Source organism: Lepisosteus oculatus, chromosome 3 (genome assembly GCF_040954835.1).
Source record: "Lepisosteus oculatus isolate fLepOcu1 chromosome 3, fLepOcu1.hap2, whole genome shotgun sequence".
In the NCBI taxonomy this organism is placed as follows: domain Eukaryota; kingdom Metazoa; phylum Chordata; class Actinopteri; order Semionotiformes; family Lepisosteidae; genus Lepisosteus; species Lepisosteus oculatus.
Window position 1 is genome coordinate 10,877,576 of NC_090698.1, and position 26,618 is coordinate 10,904,193.

The following is a 26,618-nucleotide window of genomic DNA, read 5'->3' on the forward strand; positions in this document are numbered from 1 at the left end:
GTGAGATCTTTAGATTAATTACTAACTGCTAGAGGGGATGGGGAGGCTGCAAGGCCCCCTCTTGTTTTGTGACCCTTGTGAAACTTTTTCTCCAAAAAAAACTATACACAGTCTACCTGAAGTTGTTGTAGTTTTTGTTTTTAAAAAACCAGCACTGCAGATCTGGACACTCTTGAAAAGCCTCACGCATGAGCCAGCAGGGGGCAGGGAGCAGGAGAATGTCAGCGTGTTAGAGACCTGGGGACCGCGCTCCTTTCTGCTCATTAAAGAAACTGCTCAGCTGGTTAATTAAGCCAATGAAAGCTCAGCGGGACCCCTGCGTGCCACTCTCTGGGAAGGGGAACAGTCTGAAGAGTGGGAGAGCGTGACTGAGACAGAGAGGCAGCAGCAGGAACAGAGGGAAAGGAGGTGGCGATCTCTGGGGTGCTCAGTGCGGCTCTGGCTCCAGGTATTCTCCTGCCAGGGCTGGACCCCACAGGTCTGAAGCGTTGGCAGACATGGAGGGAGGGTATACGCACAGAGCTGCTGTCATGGAGGGGGAGACAGCTCCTCTGGTAGTGCTGGGTCTATTCCAGATGAGAGGAGCTGCATTCAGTCCATCAGACGCGTTCGGTAGCTCATTAGGTAGCTGAGTTCAGTAGCTCATTAGTAGCTCACCGGGAACCCATTACCTAACCACTTCTCGAAGGATCCCACAGAGCCGGCTTCAACAGTGCAGCTGGGCCCCTTGCTTCACAGTTCACCCTACGTCTACAGAGCTGAGTTTGTCTTGAACCCTGCGGTATCTTGTCTCATGTCCCCACCTACCGCCCTCTGCGTGGAGCTAAAGAGACTTACTGTATTTCCTTTACCCTGCACACGTAGGACACTTTCTATTTATATTTTTCATCGTGTGCACTTCTGATACACTGTCACTCCCACGTGTGTCTGCTCATCATCAAATGACCAACCGGTAACCATGGCAAGTAGAGGCTGTGTGAAGATCTCAGTGCGGGATGTGCTGGAAACCGGAAGTTGTGTATTTTTCACAATCGGGACTGGCTGAAGAAACCGGTAAAATAAAGTCTAAACTGATCAAGCAGATCAAAGAGCGCAGACAGAGTGAAGACCAGCAGACACAGTGCTCCTGCAGTTGCTGGGGCTGGGAACCAGTGCCCGAGACACTGTGCCAGCTGTGGACATCTCCTGTCCTCTAGTGGAAGAGGTGTGAAACTGCAGGGCAGAAAGGCACTTCAGGATGAAAGAACCATTGGGCAGTCTGGGATAGTGTTTTCCCCAGCGCACACACACACACACACATCCCTGTGGAGCTGTAAAACCCAAGTCCTACCAGCACAGGAGTCCGAGGTCGACCCACCAGCCGACTCTCACACACAGTCACTTCATAGAACTCCTGGATATCTGGGGAGAGAGAACCAGAGAGAGGGGAGTGAGCGAGAGAAGGCAGGGAGATTGGGAGAGTGTGAGGGGCAGGAAGAGAGACAGAGGGAGCCACCGAGGAACAGAGACCCCCGCCGCACTGCTGTCGAATCCACCCCAGGTTTTGCAGAGCGGGCAGTCTGTCAGTCAGGGATCAGCCAGCCTGCCTGACCTGCTGGCTGTCTGAGTACTGTATGTCTGTGATTCATCCCACAGCCCAAGCGCCCCATCCACACAGTGGGTGCAGAGCAGAAAACAGCAGCTCTCAGCCTCATTCCTCCCGTCTCTCTCTCGGCCTGCCTGCCGTGCCTCCGTGACAAGCTTCCTGGATGATCTGCTCTTAATCGGGCAGTGCTGCAAGAGCCTCTCAGCTCTAATCCCTCCGCCTCAGCTAAACCAGCAGATTACATCCCCACTAAATATAGACAGATAGGCAGAGGGAGAGAGAGAGGCTGGGAGAGACGGAGTGTGAGATCTGAAAGAGGGGGGTGGAAAGCGAGAGAGGGGCGACAGGGGAAGACACAGAGGTAGAGGGGACCCCCCTCCTGTACAGTTTTACAGACCCCAGACAGTTAAGGCCCCTGTGTCTCATCCTCGCCCCCTGTGTTCATACTGTTCCTCTGGTCAGGCTGCAGGGGGCAGAGTGGAGTTGCACCTAGGGCTGTACAACGAAGAGGCCCCGTGTCTGTGCTCCCGAGGAGGCCCACGTCCAGAAGGTTTCCAAAATCTCTTAGAAACAGCCCAGCCTGGGGGCTCCTGATGGGGCTCAGCCAGTGAAGGCGCTCGATCAGGGAGCAGGCTGAGCCCCTACAGTCCAGACAGTGCTGGTTCTGCTCTGGGCCCTCATTCGCCCCACTGTGACTGGTGTTCCCCCAAAAGTGGGTACAGTTGGCTTGGGGCCTTCAGGGTTGGGTGGCCTTAAACAGGCCTGGGCGTCCTTTCGGCCGTGCAACAGCGCCAGCCTGCGTCTTTCTGGGCACCTGTCCGCTTGCATCAGCCTGGGCTGTTGATTCGTAGGGCAGGGGGGCCAACTGGACAGTTACCTGGGGCACAACAGGTGCTGGACAGGATATCCACAGCTTGCCCACAGAAGCTCCATCAGGGAGACGGGGGCACAGCTCTGTGGGGGGTGGGAGGAGGAGGAGGTGGGGTTCGAAACGGGAACCTCCCATCGAAACACAGCCTGTAGCCTAACCCAACCTGCAGCCTCACCCAGCAGGGCCTGGAAGAGGTCGCTCTGGAAGATGTTCAGGAGCTTCTCGGCCCGAGCCCGGAACCCCTCGTCGCCGGTCTCCGACTGACACTCCTCCATCAAGCGCAGGGCTTTCTCCGTGTCTGGGCCGGGAGGACAGAGACGGACAGGCAGGCGGTTATAGAAGTGAGAGCTACTGGGAGAGAGGTGGACACCTGGGGAGGACATCGCTGCGTGCTGTAAGAGAGCCGTTCGCCCCTCTCTGGGCAGGCAAGGACTGCCTTCTTACAGTACACATAAATAACAGTGTCTCGGGGTCTTCTTTGTCCACCTGAAACCAGTTATCAATCTACTTTGAAACGGTTAAAAAGATCAGGACTTCCACTCTCTACTCCACTACCGTCTGTTAAAGTGAAACAGTTTAGTTGAACGGGTCATTTCTTCTTTTTTTTTAAATATGGCCCACCCTGCCATGAAAATAATAATTGGGACAGTTTCTGAATTTCTCTTCCTTCTGGTGACTTTTATTCTGTCTGGTAAACCACTGCCTGTTAAGCCTGTTTGGCAGATAGTAGCTAGCTGGTCCCAGGATCGCATCACCCAGCCACTTCTTGAACTAGCTCAACAACACTTGTTCAACACTCCCACCCTCTTGGGTAAAGATGTATCTCCCCCACCAATTCTCAATTTCAAATGCAATTCTTGGAAAGAAGGCGGTGTTATCAGCCTCAGTGTGCTTGGGCAGCTAATCCCACACTCCCACCACTCTTTGTGTAAAGAAGTGCCTCCTGTTTGCAGTTTTAAATGCTGTACTTTGAAAGAAGCCAGGTTATCGGCTTCAACTTGTCTGGACTGCTTGTTCCATGCCCCCACAACCCTTTCTGTAAAGAAGTGCTGCCTGTTCGCGGTTTTAAATGTCATTCCTCGAAAGGCAGTGACGGGTTTCAGCGGACAGCCGGCGGACAGGTGACTCCGGGCTCCGGCCGCTCTCCTTCACACGACTTCTGTCGGTTAAACACTCAAAAACACACCTCCACACAAAAGTCTCCTGTCTCGTCACGGAAAGTTCTGGGTCTGTGTCCCACGGAGCCGTGGGGCCCTGAAGCGCCGACTCGCAGACGGCGCGCGCTCTAGACACGCACGCAGACCCGGGTTTCTCGCTCGAGAAGGGCGTTTGGGCGGGAACTCTGGGTACCGAACCCCCTACCCGACCTGTAACGGAGACGAACCGGGACTGAGGCCGAGACCGGCTCCGACACTCACCCTGTTTCCTCAGCGGCATTCTCCCTCTCTCTTACTCCCTCCCTCTCGACTTTCTCCTGTCCCTTAATCCCCCCGTCCCTCCGGAGCAACTGCTTCTAACCCTCTTTAGAAATCCCACGGGGGACTTCTGGGAAATGCAGTTCTGGCTCCTGCTCTCGACCACGATATTGTTTTATTAAGACCGTATTTAGTCGAAAGGAATACTTGCGTTAAAGGATACTACTTAAGCTATAAAATAACCTCATGATTAAACTTTTTGCATGCCGTATTACAGAATGAAAGCATGCTATACAAGACCAGATTTACGGTGCCGCTTAATACTGACGTGGACGAGAGTGGTGCTGTAGTTCACTTGGGTAATATTCTCCGGACCGTGTGTTTATAAACGACTGCATAAATAAATGTATTTATTGAAAACAGTGTGTCCCAATACAAATAATAATTATAGCTTTCGATTTAACCCTTTAAAACGGCTCTTAAACAAATATTTTAAGTTTCCAAAACATAATGTTGAGTTTAACTGCTTGAAACACCACTTGAAATAAAACTGGTTTTATTTTGTTTTGGTGCTTTCACTGGGCTGGCGCTGAGTGATGAAAGCAGGGGGAAACCGCACTCTTTGCTGGGGCCCGACAGACTGTTTTGTTAAACAGGGATATGATGTCATCCACGCGTCATAACTACAAGCTGTGACGTAGATGACGACTAGGGGGGGGTGCCCGCTTTTCCCCGGAGGCTTTAAAAAGGGCACAGTGCCGCCTTCCGGACAGACCGCAGACATGGCCAAGAGGCATAGACGAGCGTCCCGTCCAGTGCGCAGGAGGAGGCGAGTCAGGAGGTCCAGTGTGAAGCGCCAGAGGAGGAGGAGGAGGAGGACCAGGAAGCACCATTGAAACAGCTGGAGCACTTCTGGCAGGAGCTGCCAGCTCAGCTGCACTGCCCCCTGCTGGCCGCTGGACTGGCTGCCCTCAATAAAACTGCGCTATAGAACTGAAACATTGCCTTGACTGAATTATTGACTTGACTATGCTGTAAGATAGCGTCATGTATGTCCATGGCGACTTGCCGTAGTTAGTTTTGAAGCTGAGCTGAGATGTGCGTGTCCGTTGTTCGGAAAAATAAAAGAAGCTGTTTACATTTAATCGTTTACATTACGATTACAGCGCAACATGACAGACAGAATTAAAAACACAGCTGTTGAGGTAAGAAAAAGGTTTATTATTCCTGCTCTTAAAGACTTGTGTCCCGTCCAGGGTATACCCCGCCTTGCGCCCATTGCTTCCCGGGATAGGCTCCGGCTCCCCCACGATCCTGAATTGGAAAACGCATGGATGATCTTAAAGGGACATAGTCCCTTTAGTTGTGAACAGAAAAAAAAATACAAGTGGTCAAAGGCCTTCTAAGTCCTGGATTTGATAGTTGGACCTGAAGTCGTCCGCTGGATCTACCAGTGAACACAAGTGTGAACAGTTCATTCAGGACTGAGGACAGGAGGCAGCGGTTTACACAAAGAGTGGGGGGTGTCTGGATCAAGTTGCCAGGCTGTGTTAAAAACATTCTCTGGGGTGTTTCAGGCTGGGCGATGAGTCCTGGCAGTCTGGCTGGAATGGCTGGGACGCAGCTCCTCGTGTGTAGCCTGTCTGAGGGCTGTGAGGGAGCCTAGCCCTTCAGCAGCTGGGGCTGGTCAGGAATGCAAGCCGGCGCAGTGGGGCCGAGAGAATGGAAGGGAGGAAAACCTCTCACGACCAGCTGCTTCCAAGACACGGCCAAGTCATCACTGAGCACATGTACAAACATGGCTGACTGAGCCACGTAACGGCTCACTGATACCCACAGCACACAAGTGTACATCTGTTACTGACCCTTCACACTCCACACACACACACACGTGTGCTCCTATCTGTTACTGACCCTTCACACTCCACACACACACACGCTCCTGTCTGTTACTGACCCTTCACACTCCACACACACACACGCTCCTGTCTGTTACTGACCCTTCACACTCCACACACACACACGCTCCTGTCTGTTACTGACCCTTCACACTCCACACACACACACATGTGCTCCTGTCTGTTACTGACCCTTCACACTCCACACACACGTGTGCTCCTCTCTGTTACTGACCCTTCACACTCCAATGGAACTCCACACCAGAGGGACAGTATTTTCAGGAGCTCAGATTTAAAAGAAGATGCCGTCTGGTTTGTAAGAAAGTCACTTCCGCTGTAAAGACGCCCCAGCATCGTCTGTGTGCCAGGAGCTGCTGTCTCTTTGGGAGCATTTTCTCAGCACGATACTAATACAGGCCCACACTGAGACAGTAATACACACTCAATTCCCCACAATAATGAAACTTTAAATGCTTATCAATTTATATAACACCTTCAATGCCACGGCACCCCAAGTAAGACTGACAGTGTTGAAATTGTATTTTTACAATAGTTTGTTTCCCAGCTGTAGTTAAAAGGGATAGGATATATAGCCTGCACGGAGTCTGTATGTTCTCCCTGTGTTCACACAGGTTTTTTCTCTGGGTGCTCCAGTTTCTTCCCATAGTCCAAGACAGACTGGAAGCTTAACTGGGTTCTGGGAAAACTGGCTCTAGTGGAAGTGTGTCTGCGTGTGCCCTGCGATGGATCGGCGTCCCATCCAGGGTGTACCCTGCCTTGAGCCCACTGCTTGCCAGAATAGACTCCTGCTCCCCTGAGACCCCGAATTGGAAGAAGCGGCTGGGAAAAGAAATTTGGATGGGGATATACCGTCTTCACCTTGTAACTGTAAAACAGCGGATCAGCCACTAGATGTCACAATAAACAATAATGGCAACAATTCCGTTCTTGGCGAAATCCATCTCATAACCCTTTTCATACCCACTTGGGCTTTGTCCATGTGAGCGTCTGCATCAGGCCAATAAGGGCACCCGACATCAGATCCTGTGTGATAATGCTGATGTCCTGTTGTTCTCCCATGTGAAATGACAACCCTCTAGCTAGTGTGTGTTAAATATTGCTGGAACATTTCAGTCATACCAGACAGCACTTTTAATTTAAATATTTTATTTAAAATATATATTGACAAAACACATTAAATTAAATTTCTTGTGAATAAAACTACAATAAGCCCGTTGCTGTCTGTCTTTCTCACCTGCTAAATCACTACAGATGAATTAGCTTTGAGCTGAGCAAGCAGGTGCTGTGTAGGACCAGGATGTGTTTTTTTACACAGAGAGTGGTGGGGGTCTGGAACAAGCTGCCAGCCATGCTGTAGAAGCTCAACTTTTGAAGTGTGTCAGCGAGTGTCAGTGTATCTCAGTCCCTCAGTGTGCCAGTGTGTCTCAGTGTGTCAGTGAGGGTCTCTCATTTCCTCAGTGTGTCTCAGTCTCTGAGTGTCTCACTGTGTCTCAGTCCCTCAGTGTGTCAGTGTGTTTCAGTGTGTCAGTGAGGGTCTCTCAGTCCCTCAGTGTGTCAGCATGTTTCAGTGTGTGAGGGTCCCTCAGTGAGTCTCAGTCCTCTCTCGGTGTGTCAGCATGTCAGTGAGGGTCCCTCAGTCATCCCTAAGCGCGTCTCATGCCCTGACTGTGTCAGTGTGCCTTTCCAGTACTCAGTGGGTCCAGTCAGATCCGATATAGGCCCAGATAGGTGTAGTAGGGCTCCAGTTTGAGTCTGGCATCCTTGCGCAGCACAGAGAGCTCCACGACCGACCCCGACTCCAGGTAGAAAACACCTGACAGAGCGAGACACAGACAGGCACAGTCAGAGAGCTTCAGGACTCCAGAGACTGAATACCTCACACACTAAGACACACAGAGGCAGACACAGAGGCAGACACTGACTGACACAGTCAGAGAGCTTCAGGACTCCAGGCACTGAATACCTCACACACTAAGACACACTGAATCACAGTCAGACACACTGAGAGGCAGACACTGACTGACACCTGAACACCTGACTGTGTCAGAGACCTGAAGCTCCAGACACAGAATAAATCACCCACTGAGACACAATGTCCTTTCTTTAACACAGCTCCCAAAACCATCTTCTGAATGTGGTCTAGCTGGTTTCTCTCCAGTCCAGTGTTACACTCTCATGTTTATACTGTCCATCCTTCCGCAGGAACAAGGCCCCTGGGGGACGATCTGCTGGCACCATTCTGCCCTTTTCTTCTAACCTGCATGCAATGGAATCTACACACACATTTCCCCCACTCACTCACCTACAGTACACAGGTGTCACAAAGACACACACAGGATTTCACACACACATTCATTTCCTCCACTCATACACACAGGTTTCACAAAGACACACACAGGATTTCACACACACATTCATTTCCTCCACTCATACACACAGGTTTCACAAAGACACACACAGGATTTCACACACACACTGGTTTCTCACACACACACACACTCATAGGTTTCACAAACATACACACAGGATTTCACACACTCACTCGCATGCACAGATTTCACAAAGATGCACACAGGGTTTTACAAGCACACACAGGTGTCTCACACACACCTGCGCTGTAGCAGCTGCTGAAGGCCTTGTCCTCACTGTCCGGCATGTTCTTGGAGCATTTCATCAAGATCGTCTCGTTGCCGTGGAGATTCTTCTTGATCACATGACCCATGGCAAAGGTGTGGTCCCCATACAGGACCTGTCAATCACGCACACCGGCTGGTAAGAATCAGCACGGTGCTGGTGAACCCGGACACGAGCTTTCACACCCTCCACAGAGCAGAGCACTTGTTAAGTCTGCAGTCAGAAACCCGAGCAAATACACACCTAGAACTTCCATTGAACAGATCCAGCAAAAAAACTTTATATTTATATTATTAGATTTGTTTCATTTCTAATAGAATGACATGAGTTGTGGTCAGAGCCCTGAAACCCCGGCTGGGGGGCTGGGGGTTCAAATCCCTGGTGTGGCACAGCAGCCGGTTCCCCTCCTTCAGACAGCTCCAGTCAGTGCCCACCTGTACACATGGGGTTCCAGGCTGCTGTGGGAACTGATTCTCTCTGACGAGGCACTTTTTAAATAACAAAGCCAGCTCTGTGTTTTAAACAGGCAAGGGCTTAGAGAATCACTGAGTAGCTGTTTGCCCAGAGTCACTAGTCTTCAGCTTATTGATCCCTGGATCTCATGCAGCTGCTTCTTACAGGATCCCAAGGGATCTTTTTTAACAACACAGTTGGAGCTGGGCAGCTTGTTCCACACACCCACCTCCTTTAGAGTAAAGACACCCAAGTCCCAGGTCTCAAGATACACATGCACAATATCCGAGTTGCGATGCCCTGCCCATTTCATGGTTGGGACTGAGGCAATCCCTCAGTGCTGGCCTTCGTCAATAATGTCTGAGGAACTGCCTCTAAATCGCCACTGTTCAAGACTCAAGACATTCAGCTCCTGCAGGCTGCTTGAGCAAGATACGACTTCACACGGCTTTCACTGCAGCTACCTGGCTGTAGATGTGGTAGAGGCCTCCAGTTTTCACCGTCACTGTCTCCCCCGACACCTGCAACCCCCTCCCCTGCCGATACCCCTCCCCCCAGGAGATAGAGGTGCTGTCATCTTCATCTGAAACATGAGAGAGGGGTTAATACAGACACACTGGACACTACAGTCCATTAACACTGCACTGAGAGAGAGGGGTTAATACAGACACACTGGACACTACAGTCCATTAACACTGCACTGAGAGAGAGAGGTTAATACAGACACACTAGACACTACAGTACATTAACACTGCACTGAGAGAGAGGGGTTAAAACAGACACACTGGACACTACAGCACATTAACACTGCACTGAGAGAGAGAGGGGTTAATACAGACACACTGGACGCTACAGTCCATTAACACTGCACTGAGAGAGAGAGGGGTTAATACAGACACACTGGGCACTACAGTCCATTAACACTGCACTGAGAGAGAGAGGGGTTAATACAGATACACTGGGCACTACAGTCCATTAACACTGCACTGAGAGAGAGGGGTTAATACAGACACACAGGACACTACAGTCCATTAACACTGCACTGAGAGAGAGGGGTTAAAACAGACACACTGGACACTACAGTCCATTAACACTGCACTGAGAGAGAGGGGTTAATACAGACACACTGGACACTACAGTCCATTAACACTGCACTGAGAGAGAGGGGTTAAAACAGACACACTGGACACTACAGTCCATTAACACTGCACTGAGAGAGAGAGAGGGGTTAATACAGACACACTGGACACTACAGTACATTAGCACAGAAGAATGAAAAATACATTATGTAAAAGTAGTAAAGTTATATTTTCTGACTTTTAGTTTGCAAATTTGGCTGGGATATAGAGGTACTAATGGGCAAAGGACTGCACTGGGATAAATACAAGCAACAGGGTGAGAGAGACTAAGGGAGAGACTATTCAAAAAGAAAGAGAAAACAAATGAGAAGTGTACATAAAGAGACAAAATAATACCAATAATCCTCCAGAACGTTACGCACCGTAGGAGTGTGTGGAGAGGGGCAGCAAGTGAAGAAAAGAGCGCCGCCCTGTGGGATGACAAAAAAACAACTACCTGAGGAAGCCTGAACCTCAGATAGCTCCGGGAGTTCTGCTCCTCTCTGTACAAATGTGATGGACCTGCATCTGGTGTCGATCCTGACATTTCAATGGTATTTCAACACAGAACCTAGTTCTAAACTAAAAGATGTCAATGGGTCAGTTAAACAGTGCAGCCTTGCAATCTTAGTCTACAGTCAGGTGTGACAGTGTGTGTGTGCTGGTGAATTCAGGGTGAGTGTGAGAGGAGAGGGACAGCAGTGGCTCTAGCAGTGTCTACAGTACAGTCAGGTGTGACAGTGTGTGTGTGCTGGTGAATTCAGGGGGAGTGTGAGAGGAGAGGGACAGCAGTGGCTCTAGCAGTGTCTACAGTACAGTCAGGTGTGACAGTGTGTGTGTGCTGGTGAATTCAGGGGGAGTGTGAGAGGAGAGGGACAGCAGTGGCTCTAGCAGTGTCTACAGTACAGTCAGGTGTGACAGTGAGGTGTGCTGGTGAATTCAGGGTGAGTGTGAGAGGAGAGGGACAGCAGTGGCTCTAGCAGTGTCTACAGTACAGTCAGGTGTGACAGTGTGTGTGTGTGCTGGTGAATTCAGGGTGAGTGTGAGAGGAGAGGGACAGCAGTGGCTCTAGCAGTGTCTACAGTACAGTCAGGTGTGACAGTGTGTGTGTGTGTGCAGGTGAATTCAGGGTGAGTGTGAGAGGAGAGGGACAGCAGTGGCTCTAGCAGTGTCTACAGTCCAGTCAGGTGTGACAGTGTGTGTGTGTGTGCTGGTGAATTCAGGGTGAGTGTGAGAGGAGAGGGACAGCAGTGGCTCTAGCAGTGTCTACAGTCCAGTCAGGTGTGACAGTGTGTGTGTGCTGGTGAATTCAGGGGGAGTGTGAGAGGAGAGGGACAGTGGCTCTAGCAGTGTCTACAGTACAGTCAGGTGTGACAATGTGTGTGTGCTGGTGAATTCAGGGGGAGTGTGAGAGGAGAGGGACAGCAGTGGCTCTAGCAGTGTCTACAGTACAGTCAGGTGTGACAGTGTGTGTGTGTGTGCAGGTGAATTCAGGGTGAGTGTGAGAGGAGAGGGACAGCAGTGGCTCTAGCAGTGTCTACAGTCCAGTCAGGTGTGACAGTGTGTGTGTGCTGGTGAATTCAGGGTGAGTGTGAGAGGAGAGGGACAGCAGTGGCTCTAGCAGTGTCTACAGTACAGTCAGGTGTGACAGTGTGTGTGTGTGCTGGTGAATTCAGGGGGAGTGTGAGAGGAGAGGGACAGCAGTGGCTCTAGCAGTGTCTACAGTACAGTCAGGTGTGACAGTGTGTGTGTGTGCTGGTGAATTCAGGGGGAGCGTGAGAGGAGAGGGACAGCAGTGGCTCTAGCAGTGTCTACAGTACAGTCAGGTGTGACAGTGTGTGTGTGCTGGTGAATTCAGGGGGAGTGTGAGAGGAGAGGGACAGCAGTGGCTCTAGCAGTGTCTACAGTACAGTCAGGTGTGACAGTGTGTGTGTGTGCTGGTGAATTCAGGGGGAGTGTGAGAGGAGAGGGACAGCAGTGGCTCTAGCAGTGTCTACAGTACAGTCAGGTGTGACAGTGTGTGTGTGCTGGTGAATTCAGGGGGAGTGTGAGAGGAGAGGGACAGCAGTGGCTCTAGCAGTGTTTACAGTACAGTCAGGTGTGACAGTGTGTGTGTGCTGGTGAATTCAGGGTGAGTGTGAGAGGAGAGGGACAGCAGTGGCTCTAGCAGTGTCGACAGTACAGCCAGTGTGACAAATTCTATGCAGCAGGTGAAGAGAGAGTGGCCAGAAGCAGAGAGATGAGAAAGAGTGCAGGAGGGAGAAGTGAGAGCATGCAGGGCAGAGGGAAGAATGCCCTTTCAGACTGTCATTCGAAAAGTACAGGAGAGAGAGGGAGGGAGGGAGGTCACTCACTCTGGCTGCAGTCCTGTCCTGTTTGCCTCCTGTTTCGCTCCAGCAGGATCCCCTTTCTCTTTGCACCCCAAGAGTCTGGGGGTGAGGGGTGGCGCCCTGGCTTTCAAAGCAGAGCACCCAGGTCAGTAAGCAGAGCAATACCTCACCCTGTACCTCCAATACTGCACCCCATTACTCCTATACTTCACCCCATACCTCCAATACTGCACCCCATTACTCCTATACCTCACCCCGTACCTCCAATACTGCACCCCATTACTCCTATACTTCACCCCATACCTCCAATACTGCACCCCATTACTCCTATACCTCACCCTGTACCTCCAATACTGCACCCCATTACTCCTATACCTCACCCCATAGCTCCAATACTGCACCCCATTACTCCTATACCTCACCCAGTACCTCCAATACTGCACCCCATTACTCCACCCCATATCTCCAATACTGCACCCTATTACTCCTATACTCCACCCCATATCTCCAATACTGCACCCTCTTATTCCTATACTCCACTCTGTACCTCCAATACTGCACCCCATTACTCCTATACCTCACCCAGTACCTCCAATACTGCACCCCATTACTCCACCCCATATCTCCAATACTGCACCCTATTACTCCTATACTCCACCCCATATCTCCAATACTGCACCCTCTTATTCCTATACTCCACTCTGTACCTCCAATACTGCACCCCATTACTCCTATACCTCACCCCATAGCTCCAAAACTGCACCCCATTACTCCTATACCTCACCCAGTACCTCCAATACTGCACCCCATTACTCGTATACTCCACCCTGTACCTCCATAACTGCACCCCGTACCTCCTATACCCCCCCCTGTACTTCCAATACTGCACCCCATTACTCGTATACTCCACCCCATACCTCCAATACTGCACCCCATTACTCCACCCCATATCTCCAAAACTGCACCCTATTACTCCTATACCTCACCCCATATCTCCAATACTGCACCCCATTACTCCTATACCTCACCCAGTACCTCCAGTACTGCAACCTATTACTCCTATACCTCACCCCGTACCTCCAATACTGCACCCCATTACTCCTATACCTCACCCCGTACCTCCAATACTGCACCCCATTACTCCTATACCTCACCCCGTACCTCCAATACTGCACCCCATTACTCCTATACCTCACCCTGTACCTCCAATACTGCACCCCATTACTCCTATACCTCACCCAGTACCTCCAATACTGCACCCCATTACTCCTATACCTCACCCCATAGCTCCAATACTGCACCCCATTACTCCTATACCTCACCCAGTACCTCCAATACTGCACCCCATTACTCCACCCCATATCTCCAATACTGCACCCTATTACTCCTATACTCCACCCCATATCTCCAATACTGCACCCTCTTATTCCTATACTCCACTCTGTACCTCCAATACTGCACCCCATTACTCCTATACCTCACCCAGTACCTCCAATACTGCACCCCATTACTCCACCCCATATCTCCAATACTGCACCCTATTACTCCTATACTCCACCCCATATCTCCAATACTGCACCCTCTTATTCCTATACTCCACTCTGTACCTCCAATACTGCACCCCATTACTCCTATACCTCACCCCATAGCTCCAAAACTGCACCCCATTACTCCTATACCTCACCCCGTACCTCCAATACTGCACCCCATTACTCCACCCCATATCTCCAATACTGCACCCTATTACTCCTATACTCCACCCCATATCTCCAATACTGCACCCTCTTATTCCTATACTCCACTCTGTACCTCCAATACTGCACCCCATTACTCCTATACCTCACCCCATAGCTCCAATACTGCACCCCATTACTCCTATACCTCACCCAGTACCTCCAATACTGCACCCCATTACTCGTATACTCCACCCTGTACCTCCATAACTGCACCCCGTACCTCCTATACCCCCCCCTGTACTTCCAATACTGCACCCCATTACTCGTATACTCCACCCCATACCTCCAATACTGCACCCCATTACTCCACCCCATATCTCCAAAACTGCACCCTATTACTCCTATACCTCACCCCATATCTCCAATACTGCACCCCATTACTCCTATACCTCACCCAGTACCTCCAGTACTGCAACCTATTACTCCTATACCTCACCCCGTACCTCCAATACTGCACCCCATTACTCCTATACCTCACCCCATACCTCCAATACTGCACCCCATTACTCCTATACCTCACCCCATACCTCCAATACTGCACCCCATTACTCCTATACCTCACCCCATAGCTCCAATACTGCACCCCATTACTCCTATACCTCACCCCATACCTCCAATACTGCACCCTATTACTCCTATACCTCACCCCATACCTCCAATACTGCACCCTATTACTCCTATACTCCACTCTGTACTCCAATACTGCACCGTATTACTCCCGGGCGACTCCCCTGCACACGGATCAGGGGGAGGAGGGAGAAACTGCTGCACCAGCTGAGTTAAAGGCCAGACTGCAAAGCCCAGAGTGGGGTTCAGCCAGGACACTGGGGTTAAGGCCTCCTACTCTTACCAACAGTGCCCTGGGATCTTTGCTGCCCGAGCTGTCAGGACCTCTGTTTATCACGTCACCTGAAGGACAGCACCACAGCGGTGCCCCTGGTCACCATACTAGGTATTGCTTAATTGAGCAATTAAAGGAATTAATAGAAATTAGCTTTCAGGAAGGTTCACAGCACTGCAATCGCATATATCCCAGGCACCACAGCCAACCAGACCCACTCTAAAGATTTGGGGTGCAGAACCAGCAGGAGGATGGAAAAGGGGACCCGAGGTCACGTCCGTCGTCCTTCTCTCCTGACTAGCGCTCTCCTCTTCCTACAGTCAGCCCGGCCGTGTTAACCCGACAGCGGAAGAGCGAGGCACGTCTTTCAGACGGCGGAAACATCCACTTTTTCGCCATCCGCGGCTCAGGTGTCGGTCAAAGTACGCATTGGAGCAATATTCAAATATATTTATGTGGATGAACAAAGCTTTCCCTGTGCTATAATATGTGTATTATTTAAATGAGATATTTGAAGCTGGGAGGAAAAAATAATAATCCCGAACCAAAACCCAAAAAGGAGACCCATTCGCTGCGCAGAACATCGCGTCCATTAATACCACTGCAGCTGTAAATTCGCAAAGAGAGAAAGTTAAAATTGTGGGCCCGTCATCACTCTCACAACTCGACGCTTTCCCTTCTCCTCCTTTATGGGTCTCCCTTTCGCTCTCTCTTTTTTTCCTTCTGCTAGCTTCTTCATTTTTTTCTTCCTCTTTCTCCCCGTCCGCCCGCACGTTTTCAGGATTCCCCCTCTCCCTCGCTGTTCCCGGTCTTCCTCTCCCCACCCCACCCCCTCAGCGTGTCGGCCCCGCTCCTCGCGCCACGAGCGACCCCCGCCGCCGCCCTCCCACCTGCCTCGCTCGCGCTCCCGCTCCTTACCTCGCTCGAGTCCGCCGCTCGCGCCCCCGCCCCCGCCGTGCCGGGCCCGGCGCCGGCCCGCTGCCTGAGCTCGGCGAGTTCGGCGCGCAGGTGCCGGATCTGCAGGGACTGGCCGAGCAGAACCGAGAAGGCGCAGGCCAGGGCCAGCGACACGGCGCAGCTCCACAGAACCGAGCCCCGCCACCCGGCCGGCGCGGGCGCTCTCCCGGCGGGCGCAGTCGACATCGCCTCCCGCTTCTTGCGCACAAAACCCCCCACACGCGAGTTTAATTGAGTGTTGAGCGTGTGCGCCCAAACCGGGAACAAGTTTCGTTTTCGAAACCTCCGTGTTTAAGAGCGAGCGAGAGAGGCGGAGGGTGAGGTTCGGGTCGGGTCGCCGGAGTGCGGCTTGTGGCTTTCAGCGGTTTGGAACAGGAAAGGAAGCGCCGTTAAACCCTCGGCCACACCACTGATTCATTATCAAAACACACACACACCCCCACGCAGCGCGAGAGAGCATTAGCACACAGGCCGGGTACAGGCGCCCCTGCTCGCACAGACACACCGCCGATCCGGCCGGCTGGCAGCTGTAATTTTCCTATCGATCGTCACAAACTCGCCTGGCAGCAGGAACGCACTACCGGCACTGGCGCTCCCAGGAGCCGACTCTCCACGCCCACACAGCACGGCCCCAGCGGCGGAGGGTCAGCCACAGCAGGTAGCACCCGCGTCCCCCACGCACTCGCGCCGAGGGGCAATAGGGTGCAGTGACTGACGGAGCATGGACTGGGGTGGAGGGGGTCACCTGACTCCCCAAACACTCTTCTTTTAAAGAAGGAAAAGAAACGTGTAGTTTGACAAATTGTTCTGGCTGGGTAAGCTGGGGGCCAAGGGCAGATACACCCCCTCCCAGCCAGGGGTAGAGGAGGAGTTTGATAACACTGGCACCAGTCCCCCCCTTGAAACCACAGTTTCTAACCCCAGAACCAGGAAAGAACAAAAAAACAAAAATAAAGACAACATGAGAATCTCTGCCAGAGCAGATTTTAATCGCTACTTCTTACAGTATGCAACAGTCATCTTGAACTTCTTAAAAAGACATTGAGTAACTCTTTCTCTGGACAGGCTCAGTTCATTTAACCGTTAACAGCAGACAAGGCAGCACGATCAGATCGGGAGTCGGGCATTCACACTTCTGCCCCCCACACCCAACATCTGGACACCTCCCTCCCCCCCCCCCCGAGCTCCAGGGGTGTCCCGAGTCCTACAGCGCACTCTCAGGCCACCTGCCCTTTTTAAATGCATAATTAAAAAAAAAACAACAATTGAGCAACAACACTAGACCCAGGAGAGAGAGGGAGTGTGGGTATGAGAGACTGAAGCCAGATAAGACATTAAACACAGCTGTTTAGTCTCCCCCCCCAGAGAGCCTCCTTCTCCCCTGTGAAAATCCAGGTCTGTCCAGCCCACACTGACCATTCCATCACCCCGTCCGGCGTCGGATCTGCCGAACCTGCTCAAGCTCCGCTCCTCAGGAACTCAGTGTCGCGACCCGGAAGAGATCGGACTCCGTCACGCACTGTTCCCGCCCCGGGTGCACTTGGGGTGCAGGACGACTTTGACAAGGAGCGAGGAGCTCGAGGCGGAGCGTTCCTCTGGAGCACCTGCAGACCAGCCAAGGAAGGACTCGAACCCGAGACACCTCAAGAAAGTGTCGCAAGCCCTACTGGCCCTTACTACTCATCGTTTAAAAATCCCAACTGCCGGTTAACCTACTGTACCAGCTTGTCTTGGGTCTACAAGAGGAAAGGCGTGCAAACAGGGGGAGACCATACAAACCCCACACAGACGGCCCCCCAGGAATTGAACCCAGGGGCCCAGCACTCCTGAACTCTGCACCACCACGCAGGACAACCTCAAGAAAGCCACTGAAGCTGGACCCTTAATTACTGTATAACACCCAGCAGATTAAAGCAGACAGCAGCCCTCCAGGAGATCGGGGTCAGAGCACCCCGATGGGGTAGCCCCCAAATCCTCAGAGGGCTCCCGGGGGATATCAGGCTTGTACCAGAAACCTCCTCCCTCATTAGACCAACCACTGCATGAACAAACATTAAGATCACTTTTAAAACTTTTAAAAAAAAAGTTAAAAAGGTCATTCTAGTTAAAAACCAAGCTTGCCTAGTCCACTATAGTTAGAAGCATTTACTGTATGTGATCGTCACACACACACACACAACCAGTAGATTCTGAAAACTGGCCTAGCCTCCGCCAGACTATTCCCAGTACCAACAAGTCAGCTTCGTCCACTGCTCCCCGAGCTTCCAAGCGCAGGCGTCCGTCAAGCGGTAAACAGGGGAGATCGAGAAGGAAGAAACGTTTTAGAGACGAGCCTCTACAACCCCCAGCATGCACCTGGGCACGGAGCGGGTCCCCACGCGACGCTACTGGCAGCGGACTCAAGTCCGTCCCTCCGGCCCCCCAGGCTGGCTGACGTCCGCGATCCGTCACGAGGCGCGGCCGATGACTCACACAGGACGAGCCAGAACAAAGGCCTTTGGCACTGACGGAAGTGTTCGGAAGCGCACGATGGCAGCCCAGTCCGAACGGCGCTGGAGGAATTGTGGGGGGGGGTAGAACTGAGAACTGGGCAGAGAACAATCCACCTGCCCCCCTCCCTCTCCGAGCTCCAGTTACCGGGAGAAAGAGGAGTAGGGACGCCTACGTTCCCCCTTCTCCTCCGCGCTCTTGGAGTCTTCCCAGAACACCTCGCCTGAGCCACCAGCTGTGCGTACACTTCCTCCCAGACCGCGCGCAGCTGCCGTTCCCCCTCTCCAGATCCCACCCCCGACCCAGGCAGGACCGCCACCAGAATCCCACAGCGGCTCAAGAGCGAGAACCACACAAGAACTCGGAGAAACATCCGACTCTTCCCGGAATCCCTTGAGCGGGAGCCAGCAGGCGTCCTGCCACGGATTTCTCTCAAGTGACGCCTGCTGGGCTCGGACCTTGACGCACGAGGGAGTAAGGCAGTAGGGGGGGTGGGGGGGGAAGACGTGCGCACTCGGGGTCTTCAACTCGGACAGCCAGCCTGTGAAGCTCTCTGCGCCATGGGGTCACGCCCCCAGCCCCGAGATGCCACAAGCAGGGGTCAAAGGTCACACTGCCCAAACTCCTCTGGGGTGGTGGGGGTTAGGAAAGCCGGTGCTGGGGGTGGGGGATTGTAGACGGTTGTTGACAGCAGGCCTCTCTCTCTCTCTGCGTGTCGGCTGCATGCTCATGCAAGGACAATCACAGGCTCCACCTTCCTGTAGGTCAGCAGGAAGTACGGGTAGCACTGGTCGCTGTCGAACAGGATGTAGATGCTGGGGTCGGCCACCCTGTCCACGCAGGAGTCGTAGAGGTCGCTGGCGGGGTTGTCGGGCTCGAGGGCAGGCGGGCGGCGCAGGCTGGCCTTTCCTTGGGCCCAGCGGCCCACCAGCACCTTGGAGAGGAAGAGGTAGTGCGCCCCCTGGGGGTCGGGCAGGGCGTAGCGGTTGGCCAGGCTGGCGCTGCGGGTGAAGTAGGTGCCCAGGCCGAAGACGGCGGCGTGCTTGCCCGACAGGCGCGGGTCGAACCCGTGCTTGCAGATGCCCCGGACGGCCTCGCCCGCCGTCCCGTGGAACAGGTGGCGCTCGTGGCCACGCTGCTCCTCCTCCACCGGGTTGCGGCACATGTACTCCTTCTTCCTGCGGGGGGCGGCAGAGGGCAGGGGAGGGTCAGGCAGACCGGCGGGGCTGCAGGGCGCGGGGAAGCCACGCGCGCCACGCACGGCGCCCTCACCGCTTGTACTTGTCCCAGAGGAAGCGGTTCTGCACGCGGGACACCGACAGCAGCTGGTACTTGAGCTCGGGCAGCGTGTGGTGGAACAGCTGGTGGATGATCAAGTACGTCCGGTCGTCCAGAGACAGGTTCACCTGCACGCAGACACACACCAGCACGGTCCATGTGTCCGGTGGTCCTTCTGTGCACTGAGCCAGCCTAGCGCCCCCTGAGTCATGTGGTTCAGTCAGACAGTGGCCACATGACAACACCAGGGGGCGCTAGACTGGGTCAGTGTACAGAAGGACCACCGGACACAGCACAGACGCCACCATGTGGCCAAACGAAGCTGCTCTCTGCCCCACTGCTGAGTGAAGAAGCATACAGACTAATAAAGCCAGCGGAAAACTAGCCTACAGCAGGGCTGATGAAGCTGGTCTCCAGGGATAGAACTCGGGAATCCTGGGATTCCTTCGGATGAGCACGGAAGGTTCCTCTCATGCCCAGGAACCCCTCCAGCGCCCCCTCGCTGGCCCCGTCGTGCCCCAACGGGAACGGGCTCAAACCTCTGGCAGCTCACCTGGATGAAGTCCATGGATGGGTCCATGCTGGCCCAAGTCGTGGGGTACTGGGTATCCTGCATGGGCGGCAGGCCAGTCGGGGACCCCCAGAAGCAGGTCTCGGGGAACGAGCTGCGGAGAGACGGGGGGGCGGGGAGGATGAACAGGGGCACGCAGGCGAGGACGAGCACGCAGAGGGGGCGAGGCGCTGACCGGAGGTGTGGGAGCATCGTGACGAGGGCCCGGAAGACGGGGCGCAGCTTCCTGGCCTTCTGCCGCATGCCCTGGGACTCCTGCACCGCGGGCTGCTGGGAGGCCGCGGCCTCCGGCTTCGCCTCCTTGGCCCCTTGGCTCGGCGCGCCGCCCGCCGTCCTCCCCGCTCCCTGGGGGGGGGGGGGGACCAGAACACCGATCACTGCTAGCCCACCGACCCACACGGCGAGACCGCGGGAGGGCCTCTAGCGCCCCCTGCTGAGGGCACAGCTGCCATTCCCTATGGTCCAGTTAACCGCAGCGGAGCCTCACGGGCGCCCCGTTTACCGCGAGTCGGATTCAAACCCGTGGAGCCTGTGGCACAGCGCTGCTCGACCAGTCCTGCTCACCACCTGGTACTCCCTCCAGCACGGGTCGTCCCACCAGTAGAAGGTGTAGGGGATGTGCAGGGGGCCCCCGAGGACGCCCCTGGTGGAGAGGCGGCGCAGCGCGGTGAAGGGCAGCGGGGGCTGGACGGTCATGCTCTCCATGTCCACGGTCATCAGCACACTCCTGCAGGCACACGAGATCACACACTGGGCAGCAGCTCCGTCAGCTTTCCTCCCCTGGTGGGATTCTGGGATTAGATTTGTTGTTTTAGGGAAGGAGCGTTTCTCTGGGAAAAATACCAGGGAATTAGACACCTTACTGTACCATCGCCCCCGTGGCAGTGGGAGCACAGCCGGGTCTGCCTGTGTCCAGTTGCTATGGCTGGGCTGTGGTCTCTGAGCCCTAGAAACAACAATACTAACAGGACATCCCACAGCAGCAGGCTGGAGAAACTAAGCCAGTCGAACACTAGGGACCCAAAACCTACCTTTTCCCTAGGGGACTACAGAACAAAAACAAGCCCGAGGACTAAGTCACAACAGGAGGTGCATCTTTACACAAAGGGTGGTGGGAGAGGGGAACAAACCGCACTGCCATGTTGAAACCAAAAACGCAGTTTAAGAAAGAGGACATCCTGGAAATCAATTAACTATTTAATCAATTACCAGGCCAGGTGAGCCCGATGGGCAGAGGAGCGACTCACTGGTGCAGCAGCATGACGTGGTGGTGCTCGGGGTTGCAGTACAGCCTCTCCAGCAGCTCCTGCAGCAGGGGCGGCAGGCTCTCCCAGCGGCCCGACTCGGCCCAGCGCAGCTGCCAGTGGTAGGGCAGCAGGGTGTGGTGGCGGGGGCAGCCGGCGGTGAACGGGCAGGTGCCGTGCAGGAAGGCCACGCAGATGGGCGTGTCGGGCTCGGGGTGGGTGTGGTAGCGCTGGGGGTCCAGCTGCTCCATGGCCCAGGGGCCCTGCAGCGCGCCCAGGCAGGACAGGCCGCCCGGGACGCCCTCGGCCTCGCGCAGGCGCTGCTCCGGCTCGGCCTCGGCGCGGCGGGGCCGGCGGCGGGCCTGGGGCCGGTACAGCCGCAGCCTCCGGTGGGAGGAGCACAGCTGCGCCAGCTGCCGCCGCGCCTCGGCGCCCCCGTCCCCCAGCAGCTGCGGGGGCAGGGGCCAGCCGGCTGGCTGCACCGGCCTGGCGCCCCCTGCTGGCGGGGGCGGCACCTGCATGCAGTCCCCACCGGGCGGGCGCACCTGCTGCCCCGGGAACTGGCCCCCGCCCCCCCACTGCGGCGGCGGCGCCTGGGCCCAGGGCTGGGAGGGAGGCCACACCAGCGGGCAGCTGGCACTCGTGTAGCCCTGCGGGGGACCCGGCGCGGGGGGACCCTGTGGGGGCGCGGGGCTGTCCAGGAGGGGGTGCAGGGCGCCAGTCAGCAGGTCCAGGCCTCCCCCAGGGGGGCCAGGAGGACTCCCATCACCCACGGACATCATCCAGCAGCGCTGCGGGGAAGAGGAGGGGGCAGATCAGCCACAGACACACTTAATACCCCCAAAACCAGGGGTATCAACGGACACAGGGGACACCCCACACCAACAGGCTGGGGTGAACCAAATCTCCAGTGTCATAGGGGACCCAAAGCACAAAGACAAGCCAAGCCTTCTTTACACAGAGAGAGGTGGGGGTGTGGAACAAGCAGCCCAGCCATGCTGGTGAAGTCAATAGCCCCATCTTTCATTGACAGGACTGGATGAGATCCTGGGATCAATTGCCTACCAAACCCCAACCAGGGCCAGGTGAGACAAAGGGCCTCCTTACTCACCCATTTCACTGGTCCAGGGGGACAAAGCTACCCGACTTCAACAGCATCGTCATGCGTGCAGAAGAGTGGGAAAAGTTACAGGTACGATTGGGGCAGCGGTGAGGAGCCAGGGCAGGGCAGGGCAGGGCAGTTACTGCATCACAAGAGTGCCCCCTTGTGGGGTTGTGGGGGGGAAATTCACACACTGTTGTAGAAGAGCTTAATTAACCCCCAGACCAGTTACAGCCACACCTGGACACAGAGGATGAGCGACCCTTCAATAAGCAAACTGCACTAAATGACACGATGAGCGTGTTTAAGTTTCATCCAAGACTAACTCATCTTAGAATTACAAATAATTCCTTCCACCTCTGTAGCACTTTACAGGTAATGAGGACTCCCCTCCAACCCTACCAGTGTGCAGCCCCACCCAGATGATGCAACAGCAGCTGCAGTGCACCAGTACACTCCCCACACACCAGGAGAACAGAGCAGTGCAGATTAGGAGGACTGAGTGATAAAGGCCCATAACAGGAATTTTAGCCAGGACACCAGAGTCACGCCCCTGCTCTTTTCCAGAGAGTCAGAACCCTGGGTTTCTATCTCATCTGAAGGATGGGACCTTTTTTACAGTATAGTATCCCCATCACTGTACTAGGGCATTAGGACCCACACAGACCACAGGGTGAGCGCCCCCGACTGGTCCCATTAACACCTCTTCCAGCAGCAACCTTAGTTTTTCCCAGGAGGCCTCCCATCCACCTGTCGGCAAACCCTCCCTTTGGCGCTAGGTGTTGTCCCGCCTCCATCACCGGAGAGCCCCGCCCATACCACACACTGTACAAGCGCTACACGACGAGACCGCTGTGGACAGGCCAGTACTGCGCCACACGGCAGGAGCTCACCCCACTCGCCGCCGCGACCGGAGACAAGTCACGGGATTTCCACAGAGTGGGGGCCGAGCAAAACAGCACGTAAAAAAAACAATGTCACACTTTTTAAAAAAAAAATCCTCTAACACTTCTTTGAAACAAAAACAGGGGAGTCAAAAAACAAAAGACTGGCTGTTTCACTAAGGAAAACCACAGCTGAGGCAGGACGGACTCGTCCCGTCTGGCAGCGGCGAACCGCGGACAGCGCACCCCAGCTCGGCTAGCGTCCCGAAGTCTCTTCCCTCCGTGCCCGTGCGGCTCGCGTGTAGCCGCCCTCCCCTCCTCGCTCTTTTATTGAGCCGGCAGGCGGCTGGGCGGGAGTTTCAATCTCTTCCAGGAAATCTCGCGTCCCCGCCCCCGCAGACCTCCCGTGATCCCTTCTCGATTTGCGCACACGGAGGATCTGATTCAACGTCACGGCGACAAGGAGGGCGGCTGATTCCGGACACCCACCACTCTTTGCGTACAGATCCCCTTCCACCGCTCTCCCCCCAGATACCATTTCTGCAGGCTGTGTCCCAGCCGGCCACAGGATCACAGTGCTGCACAATGTCCTATTCGCTCATGTCCGGTTTTTCACAGATCCTCGCCCGCAAACCCAATGTCAGTTGGTTTATTTTTCCGGAAAACCGAGACTCGCATCCTTAGGTGTCTTCTAATGAGGTACCGGCGAACCGAATGAACTGCACTGCTGCCTTTTCCGAAATTAATGTGGGCTTTGTTTGGACGTTTTACGGTAATAAGAAACTGGGCGGAGGCGTGGCTGCAGGACCCCCGAGGGGCAAAGGGGCTGAAACCAGGAAGCGACTGTTCAGCCCAGAGTGTTCACACTGTGCAGACACGTGATGCTTAGTGTACATCAGTGTGGATATATTTCTGCTTTACAAAGGTGGTTACTGAAGATCGGGGATCAGTGCTTGTTTGCGTAAATCACATATTAAATAAGTTAAATGTTTAACACCTGGGTTACTACTGCTTAATACAACACACCTGTCATACCTGGGCTTCGACCTGGCTGAAGTGTGTAACACATTTTTGCTGTGTTTACAAGTATTATTGCTGGAGGAAGTGCTGCCTCTGTCTTTCCCAGGCTTGATTATTGCAGTGCAGATGGGTGGATACTGAAAGACACTGGGACACTCAGAATGACCTGGGAGACTGGGAGACCCTGGGACACTCTGGGAGACACTGGGATACCCAGAATAACCTGGGAGACACTGGGACACTCAGAATGACCTGGGAGACTGGGAGACCCTGCGACACTCTGGGAGACACTTGGACAGTCAGAATGGCCTGGGAGACTCTGGGTCACTCTGGGAGACACTGGGACACTCAGAATGACCTGGGACACTCTGGGAGACACAAGGTCACTCAGAATGGCCTCGGAGACACAAGGACACTCAGAATTACCTGCGAGACACTGGGACACACAGAATGACCCGGGAGACACAAGGACACTCAGAATGACCTGGGAGACACTGGGACACATAGAGACATATGCACTCACAACAGATCCCAGAAGCCAATGAACCTACCGATATGTCTTTGGACTGTGGGAAGAATAGTGAAAACCATTCAGACACGAAACAATTACATGTACCTATGTCAAGAAACACGATGAACCCTTGGATGATGATGAAAAAAAGAGTTTTAAGGCTGCTAGAGCACCAGCAGACAGCGCTGTGACGACAGGCTCCTGCAGTCAGAGTCTCCAGTCAGGGAGCAGAGACAGCGGACAGGACTCAAGCCGCAGACGGAAGAGAGAAACTGCTCGCACTGTGTTGAGCTAGGGTGCCATTGATTAATTCAGGTTAGCTCTAGAGACGTGGTGGGCCGTCGGTTTAGACGCAGGATCAACGTAGAAAGAAGCAGCACACTCTTGACACAGACAGTGTGTTTCTTACGGAAGACTTTATTCAGAATCTTTAGTTTACTGCAGAGAATTCTGTTACACAGACACATCGCTGTCTGTGCACCTGCTGTCGACTCAGCCAGCTCTCTGGCGCCACCCACTGTCCTCGCAGTGAGCAGTGTTTCTGTGTTTGTCTGTTCTGTCACTCGGTTTGTTTACTTCTGCTTCTGTTTCACCTGGCTTAGTATCTCTGTTCATTGTATTATTCTGTACCTGTCTGTCCATCACTGTCAACCTGTCTGTCCATCATTGTCTACCTGTCTGTCCATCATTCTGTACCTGTCTGTCCATCACTGTCTACCTGTCTCTCCATCATTCTGTACCTGTCTCTCCATCATTCTGTACCTGTCAGTCCATCATTCTGTTCCTGTGTGTCCATCATTCTGTACCTGTCTGTCCATCATTGTCTACCTGTCTGTCCATCTATCTGTACCTGTCTGTCCATCGTTCTGTTCCTGTCTGTGCATCGTTCTGTTCCTGTCTGTCCATCTTTCTGTACCTGTCTGTCCATCATTCTGTTCCTGTCTGTCCATCGTTCTGTACCTGTCTGTCCGTCACTGTCTACCTGTCTGTTCGTGTCTCTCTGTTAACAGCGTCTCTGTGCTGAGCAGGAGTGTTTCTACAGCTTCCTACAGCGAACAGGCTGGGTGCTTATATTAATGAAATTCAGTTTCTATTTGTAAAGCAGGCAGGTACATTCAATAGAGGGCTGTAGTGTTCTCTTTTTTTTTTGCAAGACAGTAGAATAAGAATACAGGCAAAGTTGCAGGAAGTGCAATAGAGTCTATATATATATACACGGTTCTGACCGCGGCACCAGGGCGCAGGCGGCTCTCCGGGGGGTCTGCAGAGGGGCAGCCGCCCGGTCTGAGGGTCCCTGTCGCCCCGGCTCTCCTGCGCCTCTGCCACCCGGCCAGCGCGAGGAATCCCGACCCAGCCAGGGGAGGCAGGTCACCGAGATCGCAACCGGGGCCCCCCCGTGCCCCCAGATATTACCCCAGCACAGTAAAGCCCCCCCCCCAGCCTGCTGCTATGGCATTGGCATATGAGTCCGATCGGGAGGCGTTCCTCGTGCGCTCCTGCTAGTTTGGCTCAAGACTGTTCTGATTCACCTCCCACGGGCCCAGTCCTCCTGTCCCGAGCGATGAGCTACTCCTGAGAAGATAAGTCACACGCCCGCCAGGACAGGAGACGCTGAAGGAGAGGGCAACACAGGGACCTTCAGACACGCCTCGGAGGAAC

General features: G+C 54.0%; 3 protein-coding genes across 7 annotated transcripts in view; all 3 read right to left on the reverse strand.

Annotated features, from left to right (window-relative positions):
- Positions 1-4,157, reverse strand: part of LOC102694789 (disks large homolog 4-like) — a 111,818-nt gene extending 107,661 nt beyond the window's left edge. For 3 of the 5 annotated variants that reach the window (XM_069186785.1, XM_069186782.1, XM_069186780.1), the window contains exons 1-3: positions 3,875-4,156; positions 2,632-2,754; positions 1,331-1,401 (exon numbers count right to left, since the gene is read on the reverse strand). In XM_069186785.1, coding sequence (XP_069042886.1) covers positions 1,331-1,401; positions 2,632-2,754; positions 3,875-3,893 — 213 coding nt within the window. In that variant the 5' untranslated portion in view covers positions 3,894-4,156. Of the gene's footprint in view, positions 1-1,330; positions 1,402-2,631; positions 2,755-3,642 lie in introns of all 5 variants that reach the window. The other 2 variants (XM_069186783.1, XM_069186781.1) reach the window with 2 other exon arrangements.
- Positions 4,158-6,919: 2,762 nt separating this feature from the next.
- On the reverse strand, positions 6,920-16,579 carry tnfsf13 (TNF superfamily member 13). The gene is made up of 6 exons (XM_069186791.1): positions 15,821-16,579; positions 12,350-12,449; positions 10,379-10,426; positions 9,342-9,460; positions 8,401-8,539; positions 6,920-7,603 (listed from the first exon to the last, which is right to left on the reverse strand). Exons 1-6 carry the CDS (start codon positions 16,043-16,045, stop codon positions 7,494-7,496), a joined length of 741 nt encoding a protein of 246 aa, XP_069042892.1. The 5' UTR covers positions 16,046-16,579; the 3' UTR covers positions 6,920-7,493.
- A 208-nt stretch (positions 16,580-16,787) lies between these two features.
- LOC107076564 (protein mono-ADP-ribosyltransferase TIPARP-like) lies at positions 16,788-23,700 on the reverse strand. Its single transcript, XM_069187649.1, has 7 exons — positions 23,675-23,700; positions 21,446-22,233; positions 20,763-20,925; positions 20,374-20,543; positions 20,181-20,292; positions 19,622-19,755; positions 16,788-19,527 (listed from the first exon to the last, which is right to left on the reverse strand). The coding sequence occupies exons 2-7, from the start codon at positions 22,222-22,224 to the stop codon at positions 19,077-19,079; spliced, it is 1,809 nt and encodes a 602-aa protein (XP_069043750.1). The 5' UTR covers positions 22,225-22,233; positions 23,675-23,700; the 3' UTR covers positions 16,788-19,076.
- Positions 23,701-26,618: the final 2,918 nt, after the last annotated feature.

Excerpts from the sequence above, each read along its gene's own strand:
- LOC107076564 (XM_069187649.1), bottom strand. The coding sequence starts at position 22,224 with ATGATGTCCGTGGGTGATGGGAGTCCTCCTGGCCCCCCTGGGGGAGGC. Across the intron at positions 20,926-21,445 it reads CACGTCATGCTGCTGCACCA|GAGTGTGCTGATGACCGTGG; the intron begins GTGAGTCGCTCC and ends GTGTGCCTGCAG. Across the intron at positions 19,756-20,180 it reads CATCCATGGACTTCATCCAG|GTGAACCTGTCTCTGGACGA; the intron begins GTGAGCTGCCAG and ends GTCTGCGTGCAG.
- tnfsf13 (XM_069186791.1), bottom strand. The coding sequence starts at position 16,045 with ATGTCGACTGCGCCCGCCGGGAGAGCGCCCGCGCCGGCCGGGTGGCGG. Across the intron at positions 12,450-15,820 it reads GAGCGGCGGACTCGAGCGAG|CCAGGGCGCCACCCCTCACC; the intron begins GTAAGGAGCGGG and ends CTGCTTTGAAAG. Across the intron at positions 7,604-8,400 it reads CAGCAGCTGCTACAGCGCAG|GTGTTTTCTACCTGGAGTCG; the intron begins GTGTGTGTGAGA and ends TCGCTCTGTCAG.